Here is a 17,086-nt window from a genome sequence, read left to right as displayed (position 1 = left end):
CAATCTTTTATAGAGGTACCATCATTTTTGTCCAGCCCTATTTCATTAGTTTGTTTTTTTTAATAATTATGTTAATCAACAATTCAAAAGTAATGGCTGTTTTTGATTATTTAATTTTCAATAAATTTTTATTTATTGTTACTTTTGTGAGTTTCAAGTGATTTCAGTGAGAATTGTGGGTTTTTCCTTCTTTAACTGAGGGGTACCAACAATTTTGTCCACGTGTGTAGCTAGCTCAATATGACTCACTGGCTAGGTTTCCATTTACAACAGCCAAAACTGGGTCATTAGTTACTGAAATTCAGTTGGGCTAAATGTTATTGGAGGATTGTTTTTAGGTGATATATGTATAATTATATTTGTGTTATACTTACTTTTAAAAAAGTGTGTTGAAAACACTGGCAGTTCAATAAAAATCAAATCCCCTCCTAAATCTAACTAGCTAGCTCAGTATGGCTAGCTAGCTAGATTAGCTGTTGTAGATAGAACTAGTTAGTTTTCTATCTATGATAACTAAAACTGTGTCGGTAGTAACTGAAATTCAGTTCTTTCTTAGGAAATATGATGCTAAATTACATCATTTTTTCGCTGCGGTATGTTGCTATATGCCATGTTAGCTTGTCATAAAAGAGATCCATTCTTGTTTCACCTTTCTGAGGTTTCTTTTGTTACTTTCATGCTATCGTTTTTTTTTGTTTTTTGTTTTTTTTTTTTGGGGGGGGTGAAAGCTTTATCTTTTGGAGGGTTGAAAGGCAGATGGTTTTGTATGTTTTGTATGTTGTAGCTACACTACCACTCAGAGAACCTGAGTCTATATCCTATTTTATGTTTGGGTGAAATTAACCTTTAAAAACACTAGAAGTGGACAGTGTGTAGTATTTGAGAGGAAGAAACCTTTAAAACTATATTTGGACAAGAAGCAGTATTTAGGTTGACTGAACTTTTAAAAAATATTTCTTCTTAGTTGGGAAGTACTATTTGTGTGGAACAATTCTCTGACACCACAAGTAATTGGACAATAAGTTGTATTTTAGGTGGAATAAACCTTTAAAACCACAAACTACTTGTTAGAAAGTACTGTTTGGGTGAAATAAATCTTTAAAGATCTAAATAAGTAATGTTTCAGGTTGAATTAACCTTTTAAACCACAACTCATAGTTAGAAACTATTATCTCGGTGGAGTAATGCTTTAAAATTATAAATATGTAGTATTTTGGGTGAAATAAACCTTTAAAAATCACAATTCGTTAGTTATAAAAGTAGCTACTACCTGGGTGGGACATACCATTTAAAACTGCAATTTCTTGGACAGAAGGTTGTATTTTGGGAGCAATTAACCTTTAGGACATTAGAGAGGACTTTAAAACTATACGTTGTATTTACAGTACAGTAGGTGGCGCTGTTGTGAAAAAACAAAGGTCCTACAGCCATAGCTGCGGTCCTGAAACTGCAGCAGACATGGTTACTCCGTCTCCATAGCAACAAGCGAACCAAACATTCCTAGTAGGTTACCAGAGCCTGCAGCCGGTACCGCACAAAAACTCTGCTAAATACCGTAAAATTTCTCCTCTTTGCGGTAGTTTGTAGTAGCAGCTATGCCGACGAAAGCCTCCAAAGTGAAGCGAGTCAAAGCCGGGTAAGAGAAGCTACACTTGGTAGTTCACCGACGTTCAAACGGAAACGGAAAAGTTTTTTTTTCTCTCTCTGTCGCAGTAAAGGAAAGAAAGATGGCAAACATGAGTCGAAGGCGGACAAAGAGTCGGACGTTGAGAAGGCCAAGGCCAACGCTGCTCTGTGGGAGCTGAGGTTACAGGTCACCGGGCAGTCGCTCTCCGAGTACCGAGAGGCCTGTCACAAGCTGGCCCGAGCAAACGAGCAGCTCACCGACCAGCTGTACCGAGCGGAGAAGGACGCCATAGATACAACCGGACACTGGCAGAGACAGCTGGCAGCTAGAGAGGAGGAGGTCAGACAGCAGGTTTTAGGGTGTCATATTTGACTTCACCCTGTGACACATAGATAAACTCTGTGATTAAAGGGTGCTACTTTCAACTAAGATGCTCTGCCAAATTGAGATCTATCCTCTATTTGAACTCTGTAACAGGCCAGTCTTCTCTGTTTCATCTGCAGTTTTAGCAGATTACTACTGCAAGATTTCAACAAAAAAGAGGAAAGCCTCACTCATGTACTAGCATCCCTACAGAAATGGGTTTAAAGTTGAACTAGTGCATTAGTTGTAAATTGCTGATACACTTCCACTGCTGTTATGTTCCGTGATCAAGGCAGCTTTTTTCACCAAATGTTGGCCCTCATTGACATTTTTTTAGAAAAATCTCAAGATGTGCATGTTTTCAATTGCTTTTAGTTGCTCTTCATGTTCTAAACATTTCACATTTCTCTTATTTTAGAGATTGATCTACAAGTTGCTATCCAATTTTGCCAACAACTTTTTTCGTTTTACGGATACATGTCCTGAGTTCTTATTCGGTCTTCCATTTGCACACATTTTCCTTGCTGCCTGACCGATTGCATACACAGCACTATAGTCAATTCAGGCTGTTTTCACCGTGCATATACATAAACTTGATTTGTTTTGTTGGCGTAAATAAACAATATGTGACAAACTCAACTGTTCTCGACGCTTCTAACAGATCCGCACACTGGAGAAAAGACTCGAAAGTCAAGAGGCACTTGCACGTGAAGAGAAGAATAAACTGGTGAGTTAATTTAACACACGGCCACAAGAAAAGAAACTGCGACTTGAGATTTAATATAGTCTACACAAAACATACACGAGCTAGCATGTTCATAGCTGAGTGCAGCATTGCTGTAATTTACTGTGCACATCTTAAACCTGTAGCATCTCAAAAATGTGCTGTGCTGTGCCTTAACAGCTGTCTCGTGTGTAATTATGTTGACGTTTATTATGTAAGAAAACAACAACCAAACAAAGCGACCATAAAATAAAAAAACAAACCCTCACATTCCAAGTTACATGGTCTAATGTTATTTTAATCCATGTCAGTGGCAACAGAAAAAAAGCATAATTTAAAAGTGCTTGGTTGGGGAAAGGCAGTCACACTAGTCTTGATGTGTTAACCATACTTCACATGTCACACAGATCTTTACTCTAAAATTCCAGTATAAGTTGCATAACATATACCAAAAGAACTTATTTTGACTCCTGTCCTCTCTGAACTCAGCTCCTTATAGTTACGATCAGCCTATCAAACTTACACGACAAATTCAAGTGGTTTAACAAGACCAAAAAGGTACAGAAAAACTTCTGTTGCCAGCAGCTGTTTTCCATCTTGCAGCTCTTACTTCATGATGGTAAAATTGAGTCCATTAAGCTTCTGAGGATGAAAAAAAAAAAGAGACATGGTCTGGAGCAACTTGAAACAACCCGTTTTCAGACATGTATGGAGCTGTCACATATGTCCAGTAAGGGGAAAAAATACTGCGGTTGTCTTCTAAGATGTGACTTCAAGACATGCTGAGCAGCGCTTTTCATTATGCAAGATGATGAAAAGGTTCATTTTCAAAATAGGAATGCCCTGACTATTGTTTAAGGAAAAATATTATGAAACTGAGTGGTGAGAAAGTCACTAAGAGAATAGCTATTCTGTGAGAGTTGTTGTAACTGCTGCTCCTGTATGTGAAATCGAAAGATGCAAGAAGACTGATAACTTTTATCTTTAAACCGGTAGATATATTTGGAAAGCGGGCCCTTTGATTAATTGCATAGAGAGAAAATTGCACATGATGCAAAAGACCTCATTTAACTGTAGACTGCTGCACCGATGTAGATGAACAAGTTATCTGAAGAATAACGATTAGGCCTAAAGTTGTAATCAGATGGTAGATAACCTCTCATTTAGTCGTCATGTACATGTTTGCGGGTGCGTGTTTTTCTAGTCTCTCATGACTTTGGTCACTTTGTCAGATTATTGCTGAGACTGGCTTCTCCACAGTAGCATCTTGAGGTATTTAGCGTGACTGATCTGTGCTTACATTGGTTTGCAAAAGAGCATTGCCCATGTGAACTCTGACATTAACTATTACAAGCTGCACTTATGGGACTTTTGCAGCAGCAGCTCCAGTACAGTGATGAACAGTTGCATTAGGGCGCGCTATTTTTACACGAATGCACTGAAAGTTTTTTGTTTTTTTTGTTTATCTCATTTTATAAAGGAGAGTGACTTTAACAGGCTCCAGGACAGAATGAAGATAATGAAGGAGATGGAAGCCCAAATGGAGCAGGAAATCATTGATGTGAGGAACCAAAAAAAAAAAAGTCTTGTAGTTGTGAGGTTGTGAAAATGCGAACAATAGCATGACCTTTTTATTCTGCAGATTAAAAATAACATGGATATTGCTGAAAAGGAACACAGAGAAAACCTAAACAAAATGAAGGACAAATTCTACAGAGAAAAGGTACCAAATCTGAAAGAATCATCTTTTCAATTTTCTCTCTCATCTACATGGACGATTATTTAATAAATATAGGGTGTGAAATTGATCTGATGTGAAAATATATGGATCAAAATTGGTGAAAAACCAACTTTAATATTCCCAGTGGAGGAGTGAGGAACAGTTTTGTAAATTTCCCTGCAGGAACGCTTGGAGAAGGACATGATGGAACAATGCAATCGAATAATGGCAATGCTGAAGAAGGACCACCTTGAAGTCGTTGCGTGAGTGTGTTCCTGCGTCACTTTCCAAACTAATTTCATCCTTCAAACTGCACTGTCATGCAGAACGCAAAGAACAAATAACTACCTCATGCAGGTGTTTATGTATATGAATATATATATATATATATATATATATATATATATATATATATATATATATATATATATAACCAGAACTAATGTTATTTTCCTCACCACACTGCTCATCATGACAGTGTACATCACCTAAGCCAACGATCACATCCTCAGCAGTCCCTGAAGCTCTTGCGGGGAGGCGAGAGTGAAGCGTATGTGAAAGACCATAGTTTATTACCTTTGAGGCCGTAGGATGTATACTCCGCCTCTGCTATGTTTAGTTATTTTTTACAGCTCATAAAACATCAACATTGATACTGGTGTGGTCCGGCCGTTTTGGTCCTGGTGTCGGTAATTGATTTAATTTTAATGCACGTAGGTATCTTTAAATGGCAAGCCCACTGATTCAGATAACTCAGTTTTCTGTGTAAGAACCTCAAAACCAAGAGCAAAAATATGCTCTATGTCATAAGAATCGTCTCACCTTCAAAGCTTTTGCCACCTTGACTAATTATTACCCTTGAAATAGTTCGGAACACATTTGTTTTTTCTACTTCAGGCACTCCAGATAGGTTAAAAAAGTAAAAAAAACTGTGTACAAATGCTGTTGAGCACAGTTTCAAGACTAGTACAGATGTGTTCATAATCGAGACTGTCTTTCTCAGTGGCTCTTTTGTTTGTACTGTAAACTATTTAGGCAGTTGGAAGGTGCCATGTTCTCTGCATTTAAGGAGCGCGATCGTCTGAATGAAGCACTGAAGCATCACGTAAAGGAGTCAGAGGACCTGCAGAAGTTGACAATTTCTTTGGCTACGGAAAATACCTCACTGGGACTGGACAGGGTATGTTTGAACCGTAGGACAGCAAACATCAGTGTAACTATTAGTCCTTGGATGGAGGCTATTCATCTCCATAAAGTCATTTTCAATCGTTTTCACTCAGGAAACACTTGTCAGATCGGTTCAGAATATATTTCAGGTGGTTTTTCCCTTGTGTTGTTTACTTTTGCTGACCCTGTGTATTTTGCTTGTGGTCCTGCTCACACCCCCCCCCACCCCCCACCACCCTCTGACTGCTACCTAGCCTCTCAGTGGTCAGTGGTTGTGGTCAGTTTCCACTGGTGTCTTGGGTTCAAATTCAGTGGCTTATCCTTCACAGTTTTCTGGCACCGATTCTTTAAGACAAATAAATATTGGACACATTAATCTTACGTGATGATGACAGTTAATCAAGAGAGTAAATCCGGCCTGCTGAAGCTTCGGCCAGTCACTCAGCAGTACGGGCTACAGCACAAATTGTTATATGTTTAAGCTCTATATTGGCATGAAAATGAAAGGATTTTCCAAATTTAGCTCTGTGTCATTTTGCTCTCACAGGACATGCTTCAGTTGACGGTAAAGAAGAACGGAGCTCAGATGGAGGCCCAAAATAAGAGGCTCTCTGAGCTGAAGGCCAAGGTGGCTTCCCTGGAGCAGGCGATAGAGCTGAAAGCCGAGGAACTTGAGCGGCAGGAAAAGAAGGAAGAGATGAACCTGGTCACCATCCAGGCCAGCCAGGTAGAGCTGGAGAAGCTGCAGAAGGTCCTCGCCATGCGGGAGAGGGAGTTGGGGCACATCAAGCAGCTGGCGAGCACCATTGTAGAGAAGCGCAGAGAGGTGGAGGAGTTCTTCCATGAGGCGCTGGCTCATGTCAAGCAGGAGATTGTGACCAGCAGGCTTCAGTACAAAAAAGAGGCACTACAGGGTTATCGTTGGAGGTTTAGAGAAGCCACAGCAGGAAAGATAAAGTTTCCACCCATCCGCACCTTCCATAAAAGTCCTCACAGTACCAACTCTGTGTATTCAGATATGGAGGCAGCTGTGACATGGTAGGCCCACTTCTCTTCCCGTCCTATCCGTGACTTGTACCATTCAGATTCATACCTTTGTGGCATGTTTAATTCTTCATGTTTAGTCAAGTCAGGACACTTGGAGTTCAGTTAGAAACTATTTAGTGGTTCATCTCTGTACAGCCTACTGGACAAGTGAATTAATTTGTACAATAAAGGTCAATATTGATTTGCTTTTTTCTACCTCGTTTTAAGGACGCATCCCCCAGACAGCAACGTTCAAATCTCAGATCTCACTTGGGAGCAGAAGGAACAAGTGCTCCGGCTTCTCTTTGCGAAAATGAACGGACGGAGAGAAAGGTAATAAAACATCCCAATTATTGCTTAATGTATGCCTTAGCAAGAGCCTTGCTGGTTGCTTGTTCATCGCTTATTGACTTCATCCTAGATAATGCATTAAAATCCATTTGTAATCCCCTAAAATGAACCGAAGCTTCTGCCTCAATTAACTCCAAAGAACAAAGTGCAGTGACACCATGCAGTTGTTGAGACTGAACTTCTGCTGACTCCTCCCTCTTTTTAATGTTTAAAACAGCCATTTTCTCAGCAGAAGAGGATACCATAAAACATCAGTTAGGCTTCGGCTAATTTTCTTTTCCATCCAGCTGCTTAAAAAGAATGAAGAAAGAGTCTGGGCACAATAGTAAAAATAGGCCCAGCCGCAGAGTCGTGTGCTTGGAAACAAACATCTGGTCACGTCGATTTGCTTTCAGCCTATTGGCCCCTCTTCACGTGCACCAGCAGTTTATTTTGTTCTTTGAACGCTTGTGGTCAGAGAGCAGCTGGTAACATGATTTTCAGAACGGAGTGTGCAGGGGATCTGGACGTATGGGGGTAAGGCAGGCAAGAGGAGAAGTATATTCATGTTAGCAGTGGTCTGGCGCCTAGTCCTGCAGAATAACACAGAACATTTGGCAGCTCAAGAGAGTCAGTTAGCAGCGTCCAAATCCATGTGCGTCGCGTTGACCCAGAGTAACCCTTTTTCAAGACAGGCTGCAGGCCTGAGTGAAAAGACACCAGTGTGCTAAAACACGGCTTTTCACTGTGAGGTTCGGTTATTTAACTGCAACTCTGCTCTTTCCTGATAGGAAAGTCAACCAACATCTGGCTGCATCTCCCTCCTCTGAGAAGAAGAGCCTTATTGACAGTGATGCTGCCGGGTAAGACACTAAAGGAATGTGAGAGAATAAAAGTTGTGCCTCATCCTTGCAATTAAGAAGCCTGTGCAGATTTATTGGTGCCGCATTCCATGTTTAGCAGAAAGAGCAGCAGCTGTGAGAACAAGAGTGCCTACATGTGATTTATCAAGACAGTTGCATAATGATGATTGTCTTCCAGAATTAGAGAGGAGCTCTCCCCAGTGACCATCAGCACCCAGGCGCCTGAGTCCATTCTGCCCTCAAACCCCAACAGCCTGCCAGATATGCATATCACATGACCTCTGTGTGGCCTCAACATCTCACAGATTGTTTGCCTCTGCTGTGTAGGTTTTCCAAACAGTGGCAGTCATACGTGTAGTAGAATACAAGATGCTTGCATTGATGTGTGGCTTGTGAGTGCTTTCCGTCATACATAAAGCATTGTGTGAGTTCTGTTAAACCCACTGAAAGGATCACTGTTCTCCAATACAAAACTTATTTCTGATACCAAAACATGCAGCACAGTACACAAGATCTCTGAACACTCATTGGATGGTGGTTCAGTAGAACACAACGCAGTGGCAATCTTCATTCATTGGAATAATACATACAACACTGCAAGTACACCAAAGTTTTAATACCAGAGTTGTATTTCAGGAAATAACAGATGTACAGATCTTTTTCATTGTTAAAATCTCAGCCATAGTGGTGGATATTTACACAATATCCATATATACAAATCAAATATAAAGCTTTCAAAAGGTATTATGTCATAATTTTTATTTATGAACTATTCACAGTGAACATATAAGTCTATACGTGGAAGACTGGTGTTCTGGTCTGTCAGATCAGCAGCACTCGGAGTATTTAGCGTCCCATTGTCGGCATGGTAACCGTAGGACTTTGTAAGGTGGCATCCTCAGCTTTCCATTGTGAGGTGATAGTTTTGATCTGTGTGTAGAACTGGATACCCTGGGGAGAAAAAAATAAAAACATTTACTTCAGAACTTAGACCGCTGCTTCTGTGTTTTTCATCCAACTGTAACAAGAGGACACATTTGTTTATGCGGCTCTCACTTGTTTGCCATAGAAGTTTGTGTCCCCTCTGAAGGATCCTCTGGATCCAGTGAAGGAGAACATTGGCAGCGGTACAGGGATGGGCACATTCACTCCAACCTGCAGAAAACAAGTATTGTTCCTTTCATTTCCATAAGTGCAAGCTTTGTAAAACAAAACAACAACAAACCAAGATCCTAAATTGCGATGATGAGTAAGATGCGGCAGATCAAAGAAGTGGTACATTCATGCTGTTTAGGAAAACAAGCTTACATGATCACTCTAAGCAAAGTTAAACCTTTGGCTTATTTTTGCAGCTTTGAGAGCAGAGTATGCTCTTATGAAAGGGATGAAAACTAAATAAAACATTTTGTTATGAAGGCAATAGAAGAATGGCATGGTTGGTTTAGAATGTTTGAAACAGCAGGAATAAGTTTGGACACACTCAGGCCTTTTGGCCAAGGTGCATGGAGGAAAAAAAAGAAAAGTAGATGTTTGTTGCATGGAGGTTTGGAGAGGAGTACAGCACATGGCCTGCGCAGCATTCCCCGACATGTGAACAGCAAACACAGGGCATAACTAGGCTCCACAGGCAAACAAACAGCCTCAAGGCTGGCCATATTTATGCTTAACTGCTGAAGAGGACTCCAGGAATCCCTTTTAAAAATTAATTTTAAGATTTCCCCCTCCCTAAATACAACCTGGAAAAATGTTTCTATGTCCCCCTGTTTTCATTTAGCAGACACATATTTGCTGTAGCTATTTGTAGCCTTGACGGGTGGGGAAGTGGAGGGAAGGGGGTTGCTGAAGATGTGTATTTTAGGTGAGGAGCAAACAAGGGTATACTTGACATGGAAAATAATTGTTTTTTCAATGTGTGTGAAGGTTTTCAAACAGAAATGTGATGTGCTCCCTGCCCGACATGCTGCAAAGACATGACAGAGTGATGTGAATGCCTCTTTTCTCCCAAAACAGAGGAACACATTTGGAGGCTGCAGCCACTCACCTGGCCCACATCCACCTCATGAGTGTATTTCCGTGCAGTGGCACCATTTGTGGTGAAGATCGCTGTGCCGTTGCCGTAGGGGTTATTGTTGACCAGAGTGATGGCATCATCCAGAGTGTCAGCCTCAAGAACAACCAGCACAGGCCCGAAGATCTCCTCAGTGTAGCACTTCATCTGAGGCTGAGAGCACAAAAGAAAACACTTTTACTGGTAGAAGAGTTATTTTTAAAAGGTACTCAGATGTATAAACATTTATGTTTTGCACGTAAAGACATGAGTCCACATACTGTGACACTGCCGATGATGGTGGGTCCCACAAAGTTGCCATTTTCATAACCCTTGACCTTGACGTTTCGGCCGTCCAGGAGCAGCTTCGCTCCCTCGTCCACGCCGCTCTTGATCAGACTGCACACTCGCTCCTTGGCTTGGGGAGAGATCAGAGGCCCCACATCTGCTCCAGGCTGGTCTCCTGTCAGGGCCCCCAAAACAACCAGCTATATGGTTATATACTGTGGCACTCATAGTATGGTAGCACATTCAGGGCACTGACATTCAGCTACTTCTTACGCCACAAACACGCAAAAGCCATGGCGAGGGGCACCCTGAGGCACTCCCTCCATAATGCATACTGGCAGGTTTCCTGTGTACGACACAAATTAAACTCCATATCACTGTAAACAGAGAAAATCATTCACCATTTTACTTCACATCAACTTCTTTTTTTTTGAGAGGATTTGATGCTCTAAACCGCTATTTAGCTCTGGGCCGCAGATCTGGCCACAAATTTGCAGCATGGCTGACTCAACAAGCTCCCTCTCCCAGCTGACTCCAAAGCAAAGTTACAACAGGGCATAAGGCGAGAGGTGAGGTTAGGGCAGCGTGGGTGGCCCCCGAGATGACTAAACCGAGGGCCTTTGGGGCAACGGGCTCAGGGGAGATGGAGGTGAAGGGCGGGGTGACGGGTGTGGTACCTGCATTCACGCGCAGAGCCTTGGCACGCTCCACCAGCTCCGGCAGCCAGCTCCGCGCCTCACCCACCAGGATGGCTGTGGACAGAGCCATGCAGCGTTGTCCCGCTGCCCCGAACGCTGCGCCCACAAGCTGGTTCAGAGTGTTCTCCTTGTTGGCATCAGGCATCACCACACCATGGTTCTTGGCTCCCTACAGTACACAAGAAGTGGTTAGCCTTCTGGCGTTTGATCTCCACATTACAGCAACTGGTTTGTCACAAGAAGAAACATAATATCAGGGAATTACAAACCAACAACCTATAAATTTAACACTCTTAACTCGTTACACATTTTAGTCCATGTGAAAGGACTGATTGACACGTATCAAAATAAACATTTAAAATTCACAACAGTGTGTCTTTTCTACAGCGATGCACAGCTGCAATCTGGTTTCCACTTCTCTCATCTGTGAGGTTTGCAGTTGAAAAATACAAGAATCTGTTGGCCAATGCTGCCACCTTCTGGACATTTACAGAAAGTCCAGCAGATCAAACGTGTTGCAGTTTCAGTCAGAACTCACCATGTTGGACTGGACTCTCTTGCCATTTTTGGAGCCCCTCTCATAAATATACTCTCCTGCTTGATTTGATCCCACAAAGCTGATTGCTTTGATGGCTGGATGGTCACAGATGAAGTTCACAGCTGTGGCAGAAAGACGGTTATTAAAAATGTCTGTTAGTCAACCACAGGAACCACTAATCTGTCAAATATTGAGTGGTGTTTTATGACAAAGAATATCAAGCAATTATCCAGAAGCTGAAACGAGCAAAATAATAAGTCATTACTTCATAGAATTTAGAGACAATTTAGCAGTTGTCACTTCTATAGATTGAAGTTGGTTGCTAACAGAAGTTTGCTGAATACAAGTTTAGAAATGCTAATGTGCTAGCTCTTTCACATCAGCAATAAAAATGAATTTTTAAGATTAAATGCGGGGCTTTTGGAGTAAATGAAAGACAGCAATGTTGATTACATCCCCAGAAAGATAGATTGGATTTGTGTCGCTTGAATGCGAGTCTGCAACTAATTCACATTTTAAAGTTTGAAGTGTTTTACCAGTTAAAAGTTGGAAAATTGTGAAAAATGTCCATCGTAATCTCGCAGGGACACAAGTTACAAATTTGCACGTCTTGTAAGTCCCAAACCCAAGGATGCTAAGCTTACCATTGGAAAAGACAAACAAAAGCATCAAATTCTCAAACGAGAAAACCACACCTAGAAATATGTTTCCTTGAATAGATCAGTTAGGTAAACTAAGCATTCTTAGCTCCTCTTGAATGCTGGATGACAAGACAAAAAAAAAACCTTGAACCCACACAAAGGCACACCCTGAACTAAATACAGATGTCATTTCTTTGAATTTCAGAAACCTGAGGTTCTGTTTCCCGACTTGCACATCTTCAAATAGCAACACAAGTCCTACACAACAATCCCCGGTTAGAGTCTGATCCTTACCATCGTGCTGGCCGTGGATGACGTTCAGTGTTCCATCTGGAGCGCCTGCGTCCTGCAGCATCTTGGCCAGCAGCATGGTGCAGCCTGGCACCCGCTCCGACGGCTTCAGCAGGTACGTGTTGCCGCAGACCATGCCCATCGGGAACATCCACAGAGGGATCATGGCGGGGAAGTTGAAGGGGGCGATGCCGGCACACACGCCGAGGGGCAGGCGGTAGGTGTAAGTGTCCATGTCTTTGGTGATGGAAGGCAACGTTTCCCCGAGCATGAGGGAGGTGATGCTGCAGGCGTGTTCCACAACCTCTGCAAAGAAAAGCCAACACACCATGCAACACATACTGCAAGTTCATTTCTCAAGCTATAAAAGGACAATTAAGTAAAGATAAGACATAGATTACTAAATGTGTTGACTTTATGACGGTCATTTAATCTTCCATTTGACTAAATTTTGCCCTTAATGTATTATTATTCAGGACAATAATTCACTATTTAGAGTGACAATCTTGATTTCTGTTTCTTTAGTGGTACCTATAGCAATGAGCAGTAATTGCAGGTGTTTTTGGACCTCACTTTCCATTAATCTAAACTGAGAAGAAATATACTGCTGGATGAAGAAATATGGGTGCAGCAGCAATGTTGCCACAGAGGACCACTTTCTAATACTGGAAGTGCATTTAATCTCATATAATTTCATCAGTGGGTCTATGCTCAGTCGCTGCCATGCTACCTCATTTGGTGACAGATTGTGACCCAACAGACACTCATTTAAATGAAAATCTTTTGAGACTGTCCCTTCAAAGATAAGCTTATTCGCAACATTTGAAATAATTTCAATACATAATAACAAAGTCAGACACAGAGCAGAGTCAGACATTGTTACTGGCATGTACACTCAACAAAATATAAACAACACTTTTGTTTTTGCTCCCATTTTTTATGAGATGAACTCAAAGATCTAAAACTTTTTCCACATGCACAATATCAGCATTTCTCTCAAATATTGTTCACAAATCTGTCTAAATCTGTGATAGTGAGCACTTCTCCTTTACTGAGATAATCCATCCCACCTCACAGGTGTGCCATATCAAGATGCTGATTAGACCAAACATGCTCAGTGGGTGACATGTCCGGTGAGTATGCTGGTCATGCAAGAACTGGGATGTTTTCAGCTTCCAAGAATTGTGTACAGATCCTTGCAACATGGGGTCGTGCATTATCCTGCTGCAACATGAGGTGATGTTCTTGGATGTATGGCACAACAATGGGCCTCAGGATCTCGTCACGGCATCTCTGTGCATTCAAAATGCCATCAATAAAATGCACCTGTGTTCTTCGTCCATAACAGACGCCTGCCCATACCATAACCCCACCGCCACCATGTGCCACTCCATCCACAACACTGACATCAGAAGCAAAGGAGAAGTGCTCACTATCACAGATTTAGACAGATTTGTGAACAATATTTGAGAGAAATGGTGATATTGTGTATGTGGAAAAGTTTTAGATCTTTGAGTTCCTCTCATAAAAAATGGGAGCAAAAACAAAAGTGTTGAGTTTATGTTTTTGTTGAGTGTAAGAACTAGTTGATGCATTCTTTGAATACTGACTTAAAGTAACAAAAGTTGCCAACACAATAACCTAACTCCATTTTTTTCCAATATAAATTCTGCATTTTTTGGGCGTTTGTTTTTACCAGTTAAACCAGAACTTCTGTCTCCCTCCTCTGGAACTTACAGTAATTACACAAAAACTGTAGAGGTGCTTATGTCTGCTGCTGTTTGCTTTCTGTTCTCAGACTTGAATCATTTGTCTGAATGTTCAGTGTCTTTTTTATTTTTCCTTTGGAGCACCAGAAGCTTTTATTTTCTGTAGGTTGCTGTAACCTTCAGCTCTGCCAGTGCAGGTATGTTGCAGAGACCTGTTTACAATTCTGGAATACTACAAAACACAGAGAGATTGTGCTTAAAGGCTTAATGAGCACTGTGTGGATTCATTTGAGCAGGGCTTGAATGTAACAGGAAGACATTCATATTGAAAATTCCTGCACTCTAGCTTTAAGAAACTACACTGGAATAAGATTAAGAACTTCCTCCTGCTGGAAGCTTTTCACTTGAGAGGAATGTTTTCAGACCAAACTGGACTAAATGACTTGGCAATATACTGAAGGTGCTTCACAGAGTAGTAACTGTAGTAATAACTAGTCTCTTTCAAGTAATTTAACATCTTCTGAAAGTAACTCGCCCTTTGTTCTGGTTGTCCCTGATAAAACTAATTAACAACTCTTGCAACCACTAAAAGCCTCTAGAACAGTGCATTTGTTCAGCTCTTTCTTGCCCTTTGTAAGGTTAACTGAGTAAATGTGTCTTGCACATAAACTTACGCAATCCTCTGAACACATCCCCCTCTGCATCTGCAAGAGTCTTTCCCTGCTCCAGTGTGATGGCCTTGGCAAGTTCTTTCTATAATACAGCAATACATTCAAGTCAGCCCTGTGTTTTCACTTCAAGACTGAATAAAATATCAAGTCGAGTTTCATTATCAAAAGTAAACATCAGGTCTGAGCTACAGTGGAGAGGTTTAAAAAACATAATGTTCAACAATAAAGTTAAGCGTGTGGTTATGCAGAATGATAAACTCCGTTTCCACCGTCTGATCCTCTGACTTACAATATTGTCCTTGATAAGCTGCTGATAGCGCAGAAAGATCTGCTGCCGAGCCAAGATGGAGGTCTCGGACCAGGAGTGAAAGGTTTTAGAGCACGAGTCTACAGCAGCCAACATCTCGGCCTGGGTGGCTTTAGGTACGCGGGCAATCACTTCGTTGGTCGCCTGCAGAGGAGGGAAAAATGAGAGGGGGATATTAGGATATGTCGAGTGATATTTGAAGAGGTCACTAAAGTATATTTATTAACACTCGTTTTGTCCTGCGGGTCAAAATTGACCCGTTTTAAAGTTTGAAAATGTGTAAAAAATGTATTTTCACAGTGAAACTTCTGATGTCCACATTTTCAACCTTTTTGGGAAATCTTTGAACATTTTTTGGTGGAAAAAAGAAATGTTAAAAATGTTTGTTACGAACATTAACAAAAAGATTTTCTTTGTGAATGTTCTTAAATAAAATATTACAAATTTTACTGATATATACGTAATCACTTTAGATATTTTTGTGATTTTTTTTAAAAAGATTTTTACTCATTTTTTGAAACTATTTACAAGAATTTTCTTGCCAAATTTGGGGGATTGTTTTTAAGATATTTAAAATATAATTTTCTTCCTAAAGGTTTTGCAAATTTTCATAAATTTGGGGATTTTTTGGCTGATTTTTTTTATTTTTTTCAGACAAGGAACAATATTTCTTGGTGCCTGTAAATGAGGACAACAGGAGGTAACAAGTGAGACTTTGTAATCATTCGATTCATTTTAGACTACACTAAATTTATGAATCTGCTAACATAACCAAAAACTATTTTTTTATGTTCAGAGTTCTACTACATGTCAATAGAGGATGTTCACTAACCAATACGTGACACATAACAGATTAAGCGGCTCTGTAGGTTTAGCACTCATGAAGCACTACCTAACCCTGCTACATATGTGAATGCTGTCAAAAAAGTGCAATTTAATGGTTCAGACTTCACAGAATACTCACAGGATTGTGAATATCCAGCCATTCTGAAGACTTGGATTCAACAAACTTGCCATCGATGAACAGTTTGGTAGTGGGCTGTGAGAGAGATTACATATTATTAACATTTGGTATCAAATGTAGTAATAGGCGAATAGATGAAGGCAACAATTCCACTCACCACTGAGGAGGAGTAGCACATACGGCCAGCTTTAAAAGGGACCTGAGAATAAAGCACAGTCAGGAGTCAAACATCAAACGAAGTGAGCATTATTCATGTGTCAGAACTGTGGAGGCACGTTTGGTTTAGACATCCTGTAGAATATTGAGGGCACATAACCCGCTGTGTCCAGTTGCAACTTGCTGGCCTGCAAGATTAATGAGCAACTACTAAGTGTGAGGTTATGAACAGGGGACAAAGTCAAGTTGACAAAAGTGACCTGTAGGAACAACCGTTGTCCAATCTATAGGTGCACAGTGAGATCTATTTGTGCTTAAATGCAAGTATAATGCATTGAAAAGCGTCCACCTACCGCATGTATATAAAGTGTCAACAACCCTACAGTTATCCTTAATAACTATATTTGTTTTTAGCAGTTGAGTCTGCTCAATTTGCACTGAACTTTTGGTTTACTTTGAACTGCTCTACATGGTAGTTTAACAGTCACTTTCCCTTTTCTTTAACCTGTTGCCTTCGTTTCACTGGAGCTGTTATCTGATTTATTCACTGACTTGTAGTGCAATTTGCTTCATGTTATAAATCAGCTTATAAACCACCGTGCCTTATCAAAAAGACAGAACAGCGTGACAGTTTCTCTGATGACTTTTGGAGAGAAGAAACAGGTGAATCCTATCAAGAGGAACAAATCAGTCAGTAGATCAGTCCAGACATAAATCCTGCATCACATGACACTTTGTAAACAATGAGACATGAGCTGGCCGAAATTAAACTCTTTAATCTTACCTTTGTCCTCAGCACTGATCGTAATGCTGTTGACGCCATGCTGGAGGTATTATGTGGACTTGATGTGACGAACTCCGCAGGTAGGACGGTGGGCCAGCAGAACACAGCTTTCAGTTTTCTCCCCTCACAGAGATGTACTATCTGTGGGCGGGCTCTCACGAAATCCGAGAGC

At 40.9% G+C, this 17,086-nt stretch overlaps 2 protein-coding genes across 3 annotated transcripts; one reads left to right on the top strand and one right to left on the bottom strand.

Moving 5' to 3' along the window:
* The first annotated feature begins 1,443 nt into the window (after positions 1-1,443).
* On the top strand, positions 1,444-12,348 carry si:ch211-163l21.10 (basal body-orientation factor 1). 2 transcript variants are annotated; one of them, XM_051958852.1, is made up of 11 exons: positions 1,444-1,636; positions 1,714-1,966; positions 2,652-2,717; positions 4,195-4,275; positions 4,357-4,437; positions 4,618-4,697; positions 5,470-5,614; positions 6,149-6,639; positions 6,856-6,960; positions 7,749-7,820; positions 12,238-12,348. In XM_051958852.1, exons 1-11 carry the CDS (start codon positions 1,596-1,598, stop codon positions 12,317-12,319), a joined length of 1,497 nt encoding a protein of 498 aa, XP_051814812.1. In that variant the 5' UTR covers positions 1,444-1,595; the 3' UTR covers positions 12,320-12,348. The 2 variants fall into 2 exon arrangements, with proteins under 2 accessions (XP_051814812.1, XP_022048952.2); XM_022193260.2 differs by lacking the exon at positions 12,238-12,348 and adding an exon at positions 7,999-8,810 and having other exon boundaries at positions 1,445-1,636.
* aldh6a1 (aldehyde dehydrogenase 6 family, member A1) lies at positions 8,416-17,059 on the bottom strand. The gene is made up of 12 exons (XM_022193259.2): positions 16,915-17,059; positions 16,132-16,173; positions 15,975-16,049; positions 14,993-15,154; positions 14,707-14,785; positions 12,327-12,629; positions 11,392-11,513; positions 10,833-11,022; positions 10,149-10,330; positions 9,862-10,041; positions 8,877-8,975; positions 8,416-8,771 (listed from the first exon to the last, which is right to left on the bottom strand). Exons 1-12 carry the CDS (start codon positions 16,951-16,953, stop codon positions 8,667-8,669), a joined length of 1,578 nt encoding a protein of 525 aa, XP_022048951.1. The 5' UTR covers positions 16,954-17,059; the 3' UTR covers positions 8,416-8,666.
* Between the last annotated feature and the right edge of the window lie 27 nt (positions 17,060-17,086).

This window comes from Acanthochromis polyacanthus, chromosome 1 (genome assembly GCF_021347895.1).
Source record: "Acanthochromis polyacanthus isolate Apoly-LR-REF ecotype Palm Island chromosome 1, KAUST_Apoly_ChrSc, whole genome shotgun sequence".
In the NCBI taxonomy this organism is placed as follows: Eukaryota; Metazoa; Chordata; class Actinopteri; family Pomacentridae; genus Acanthochromis; species Acanthochromis polyacanthus.
This window is presented reverse-complemented; position numbering and strand designations above follow the sequence as displayed.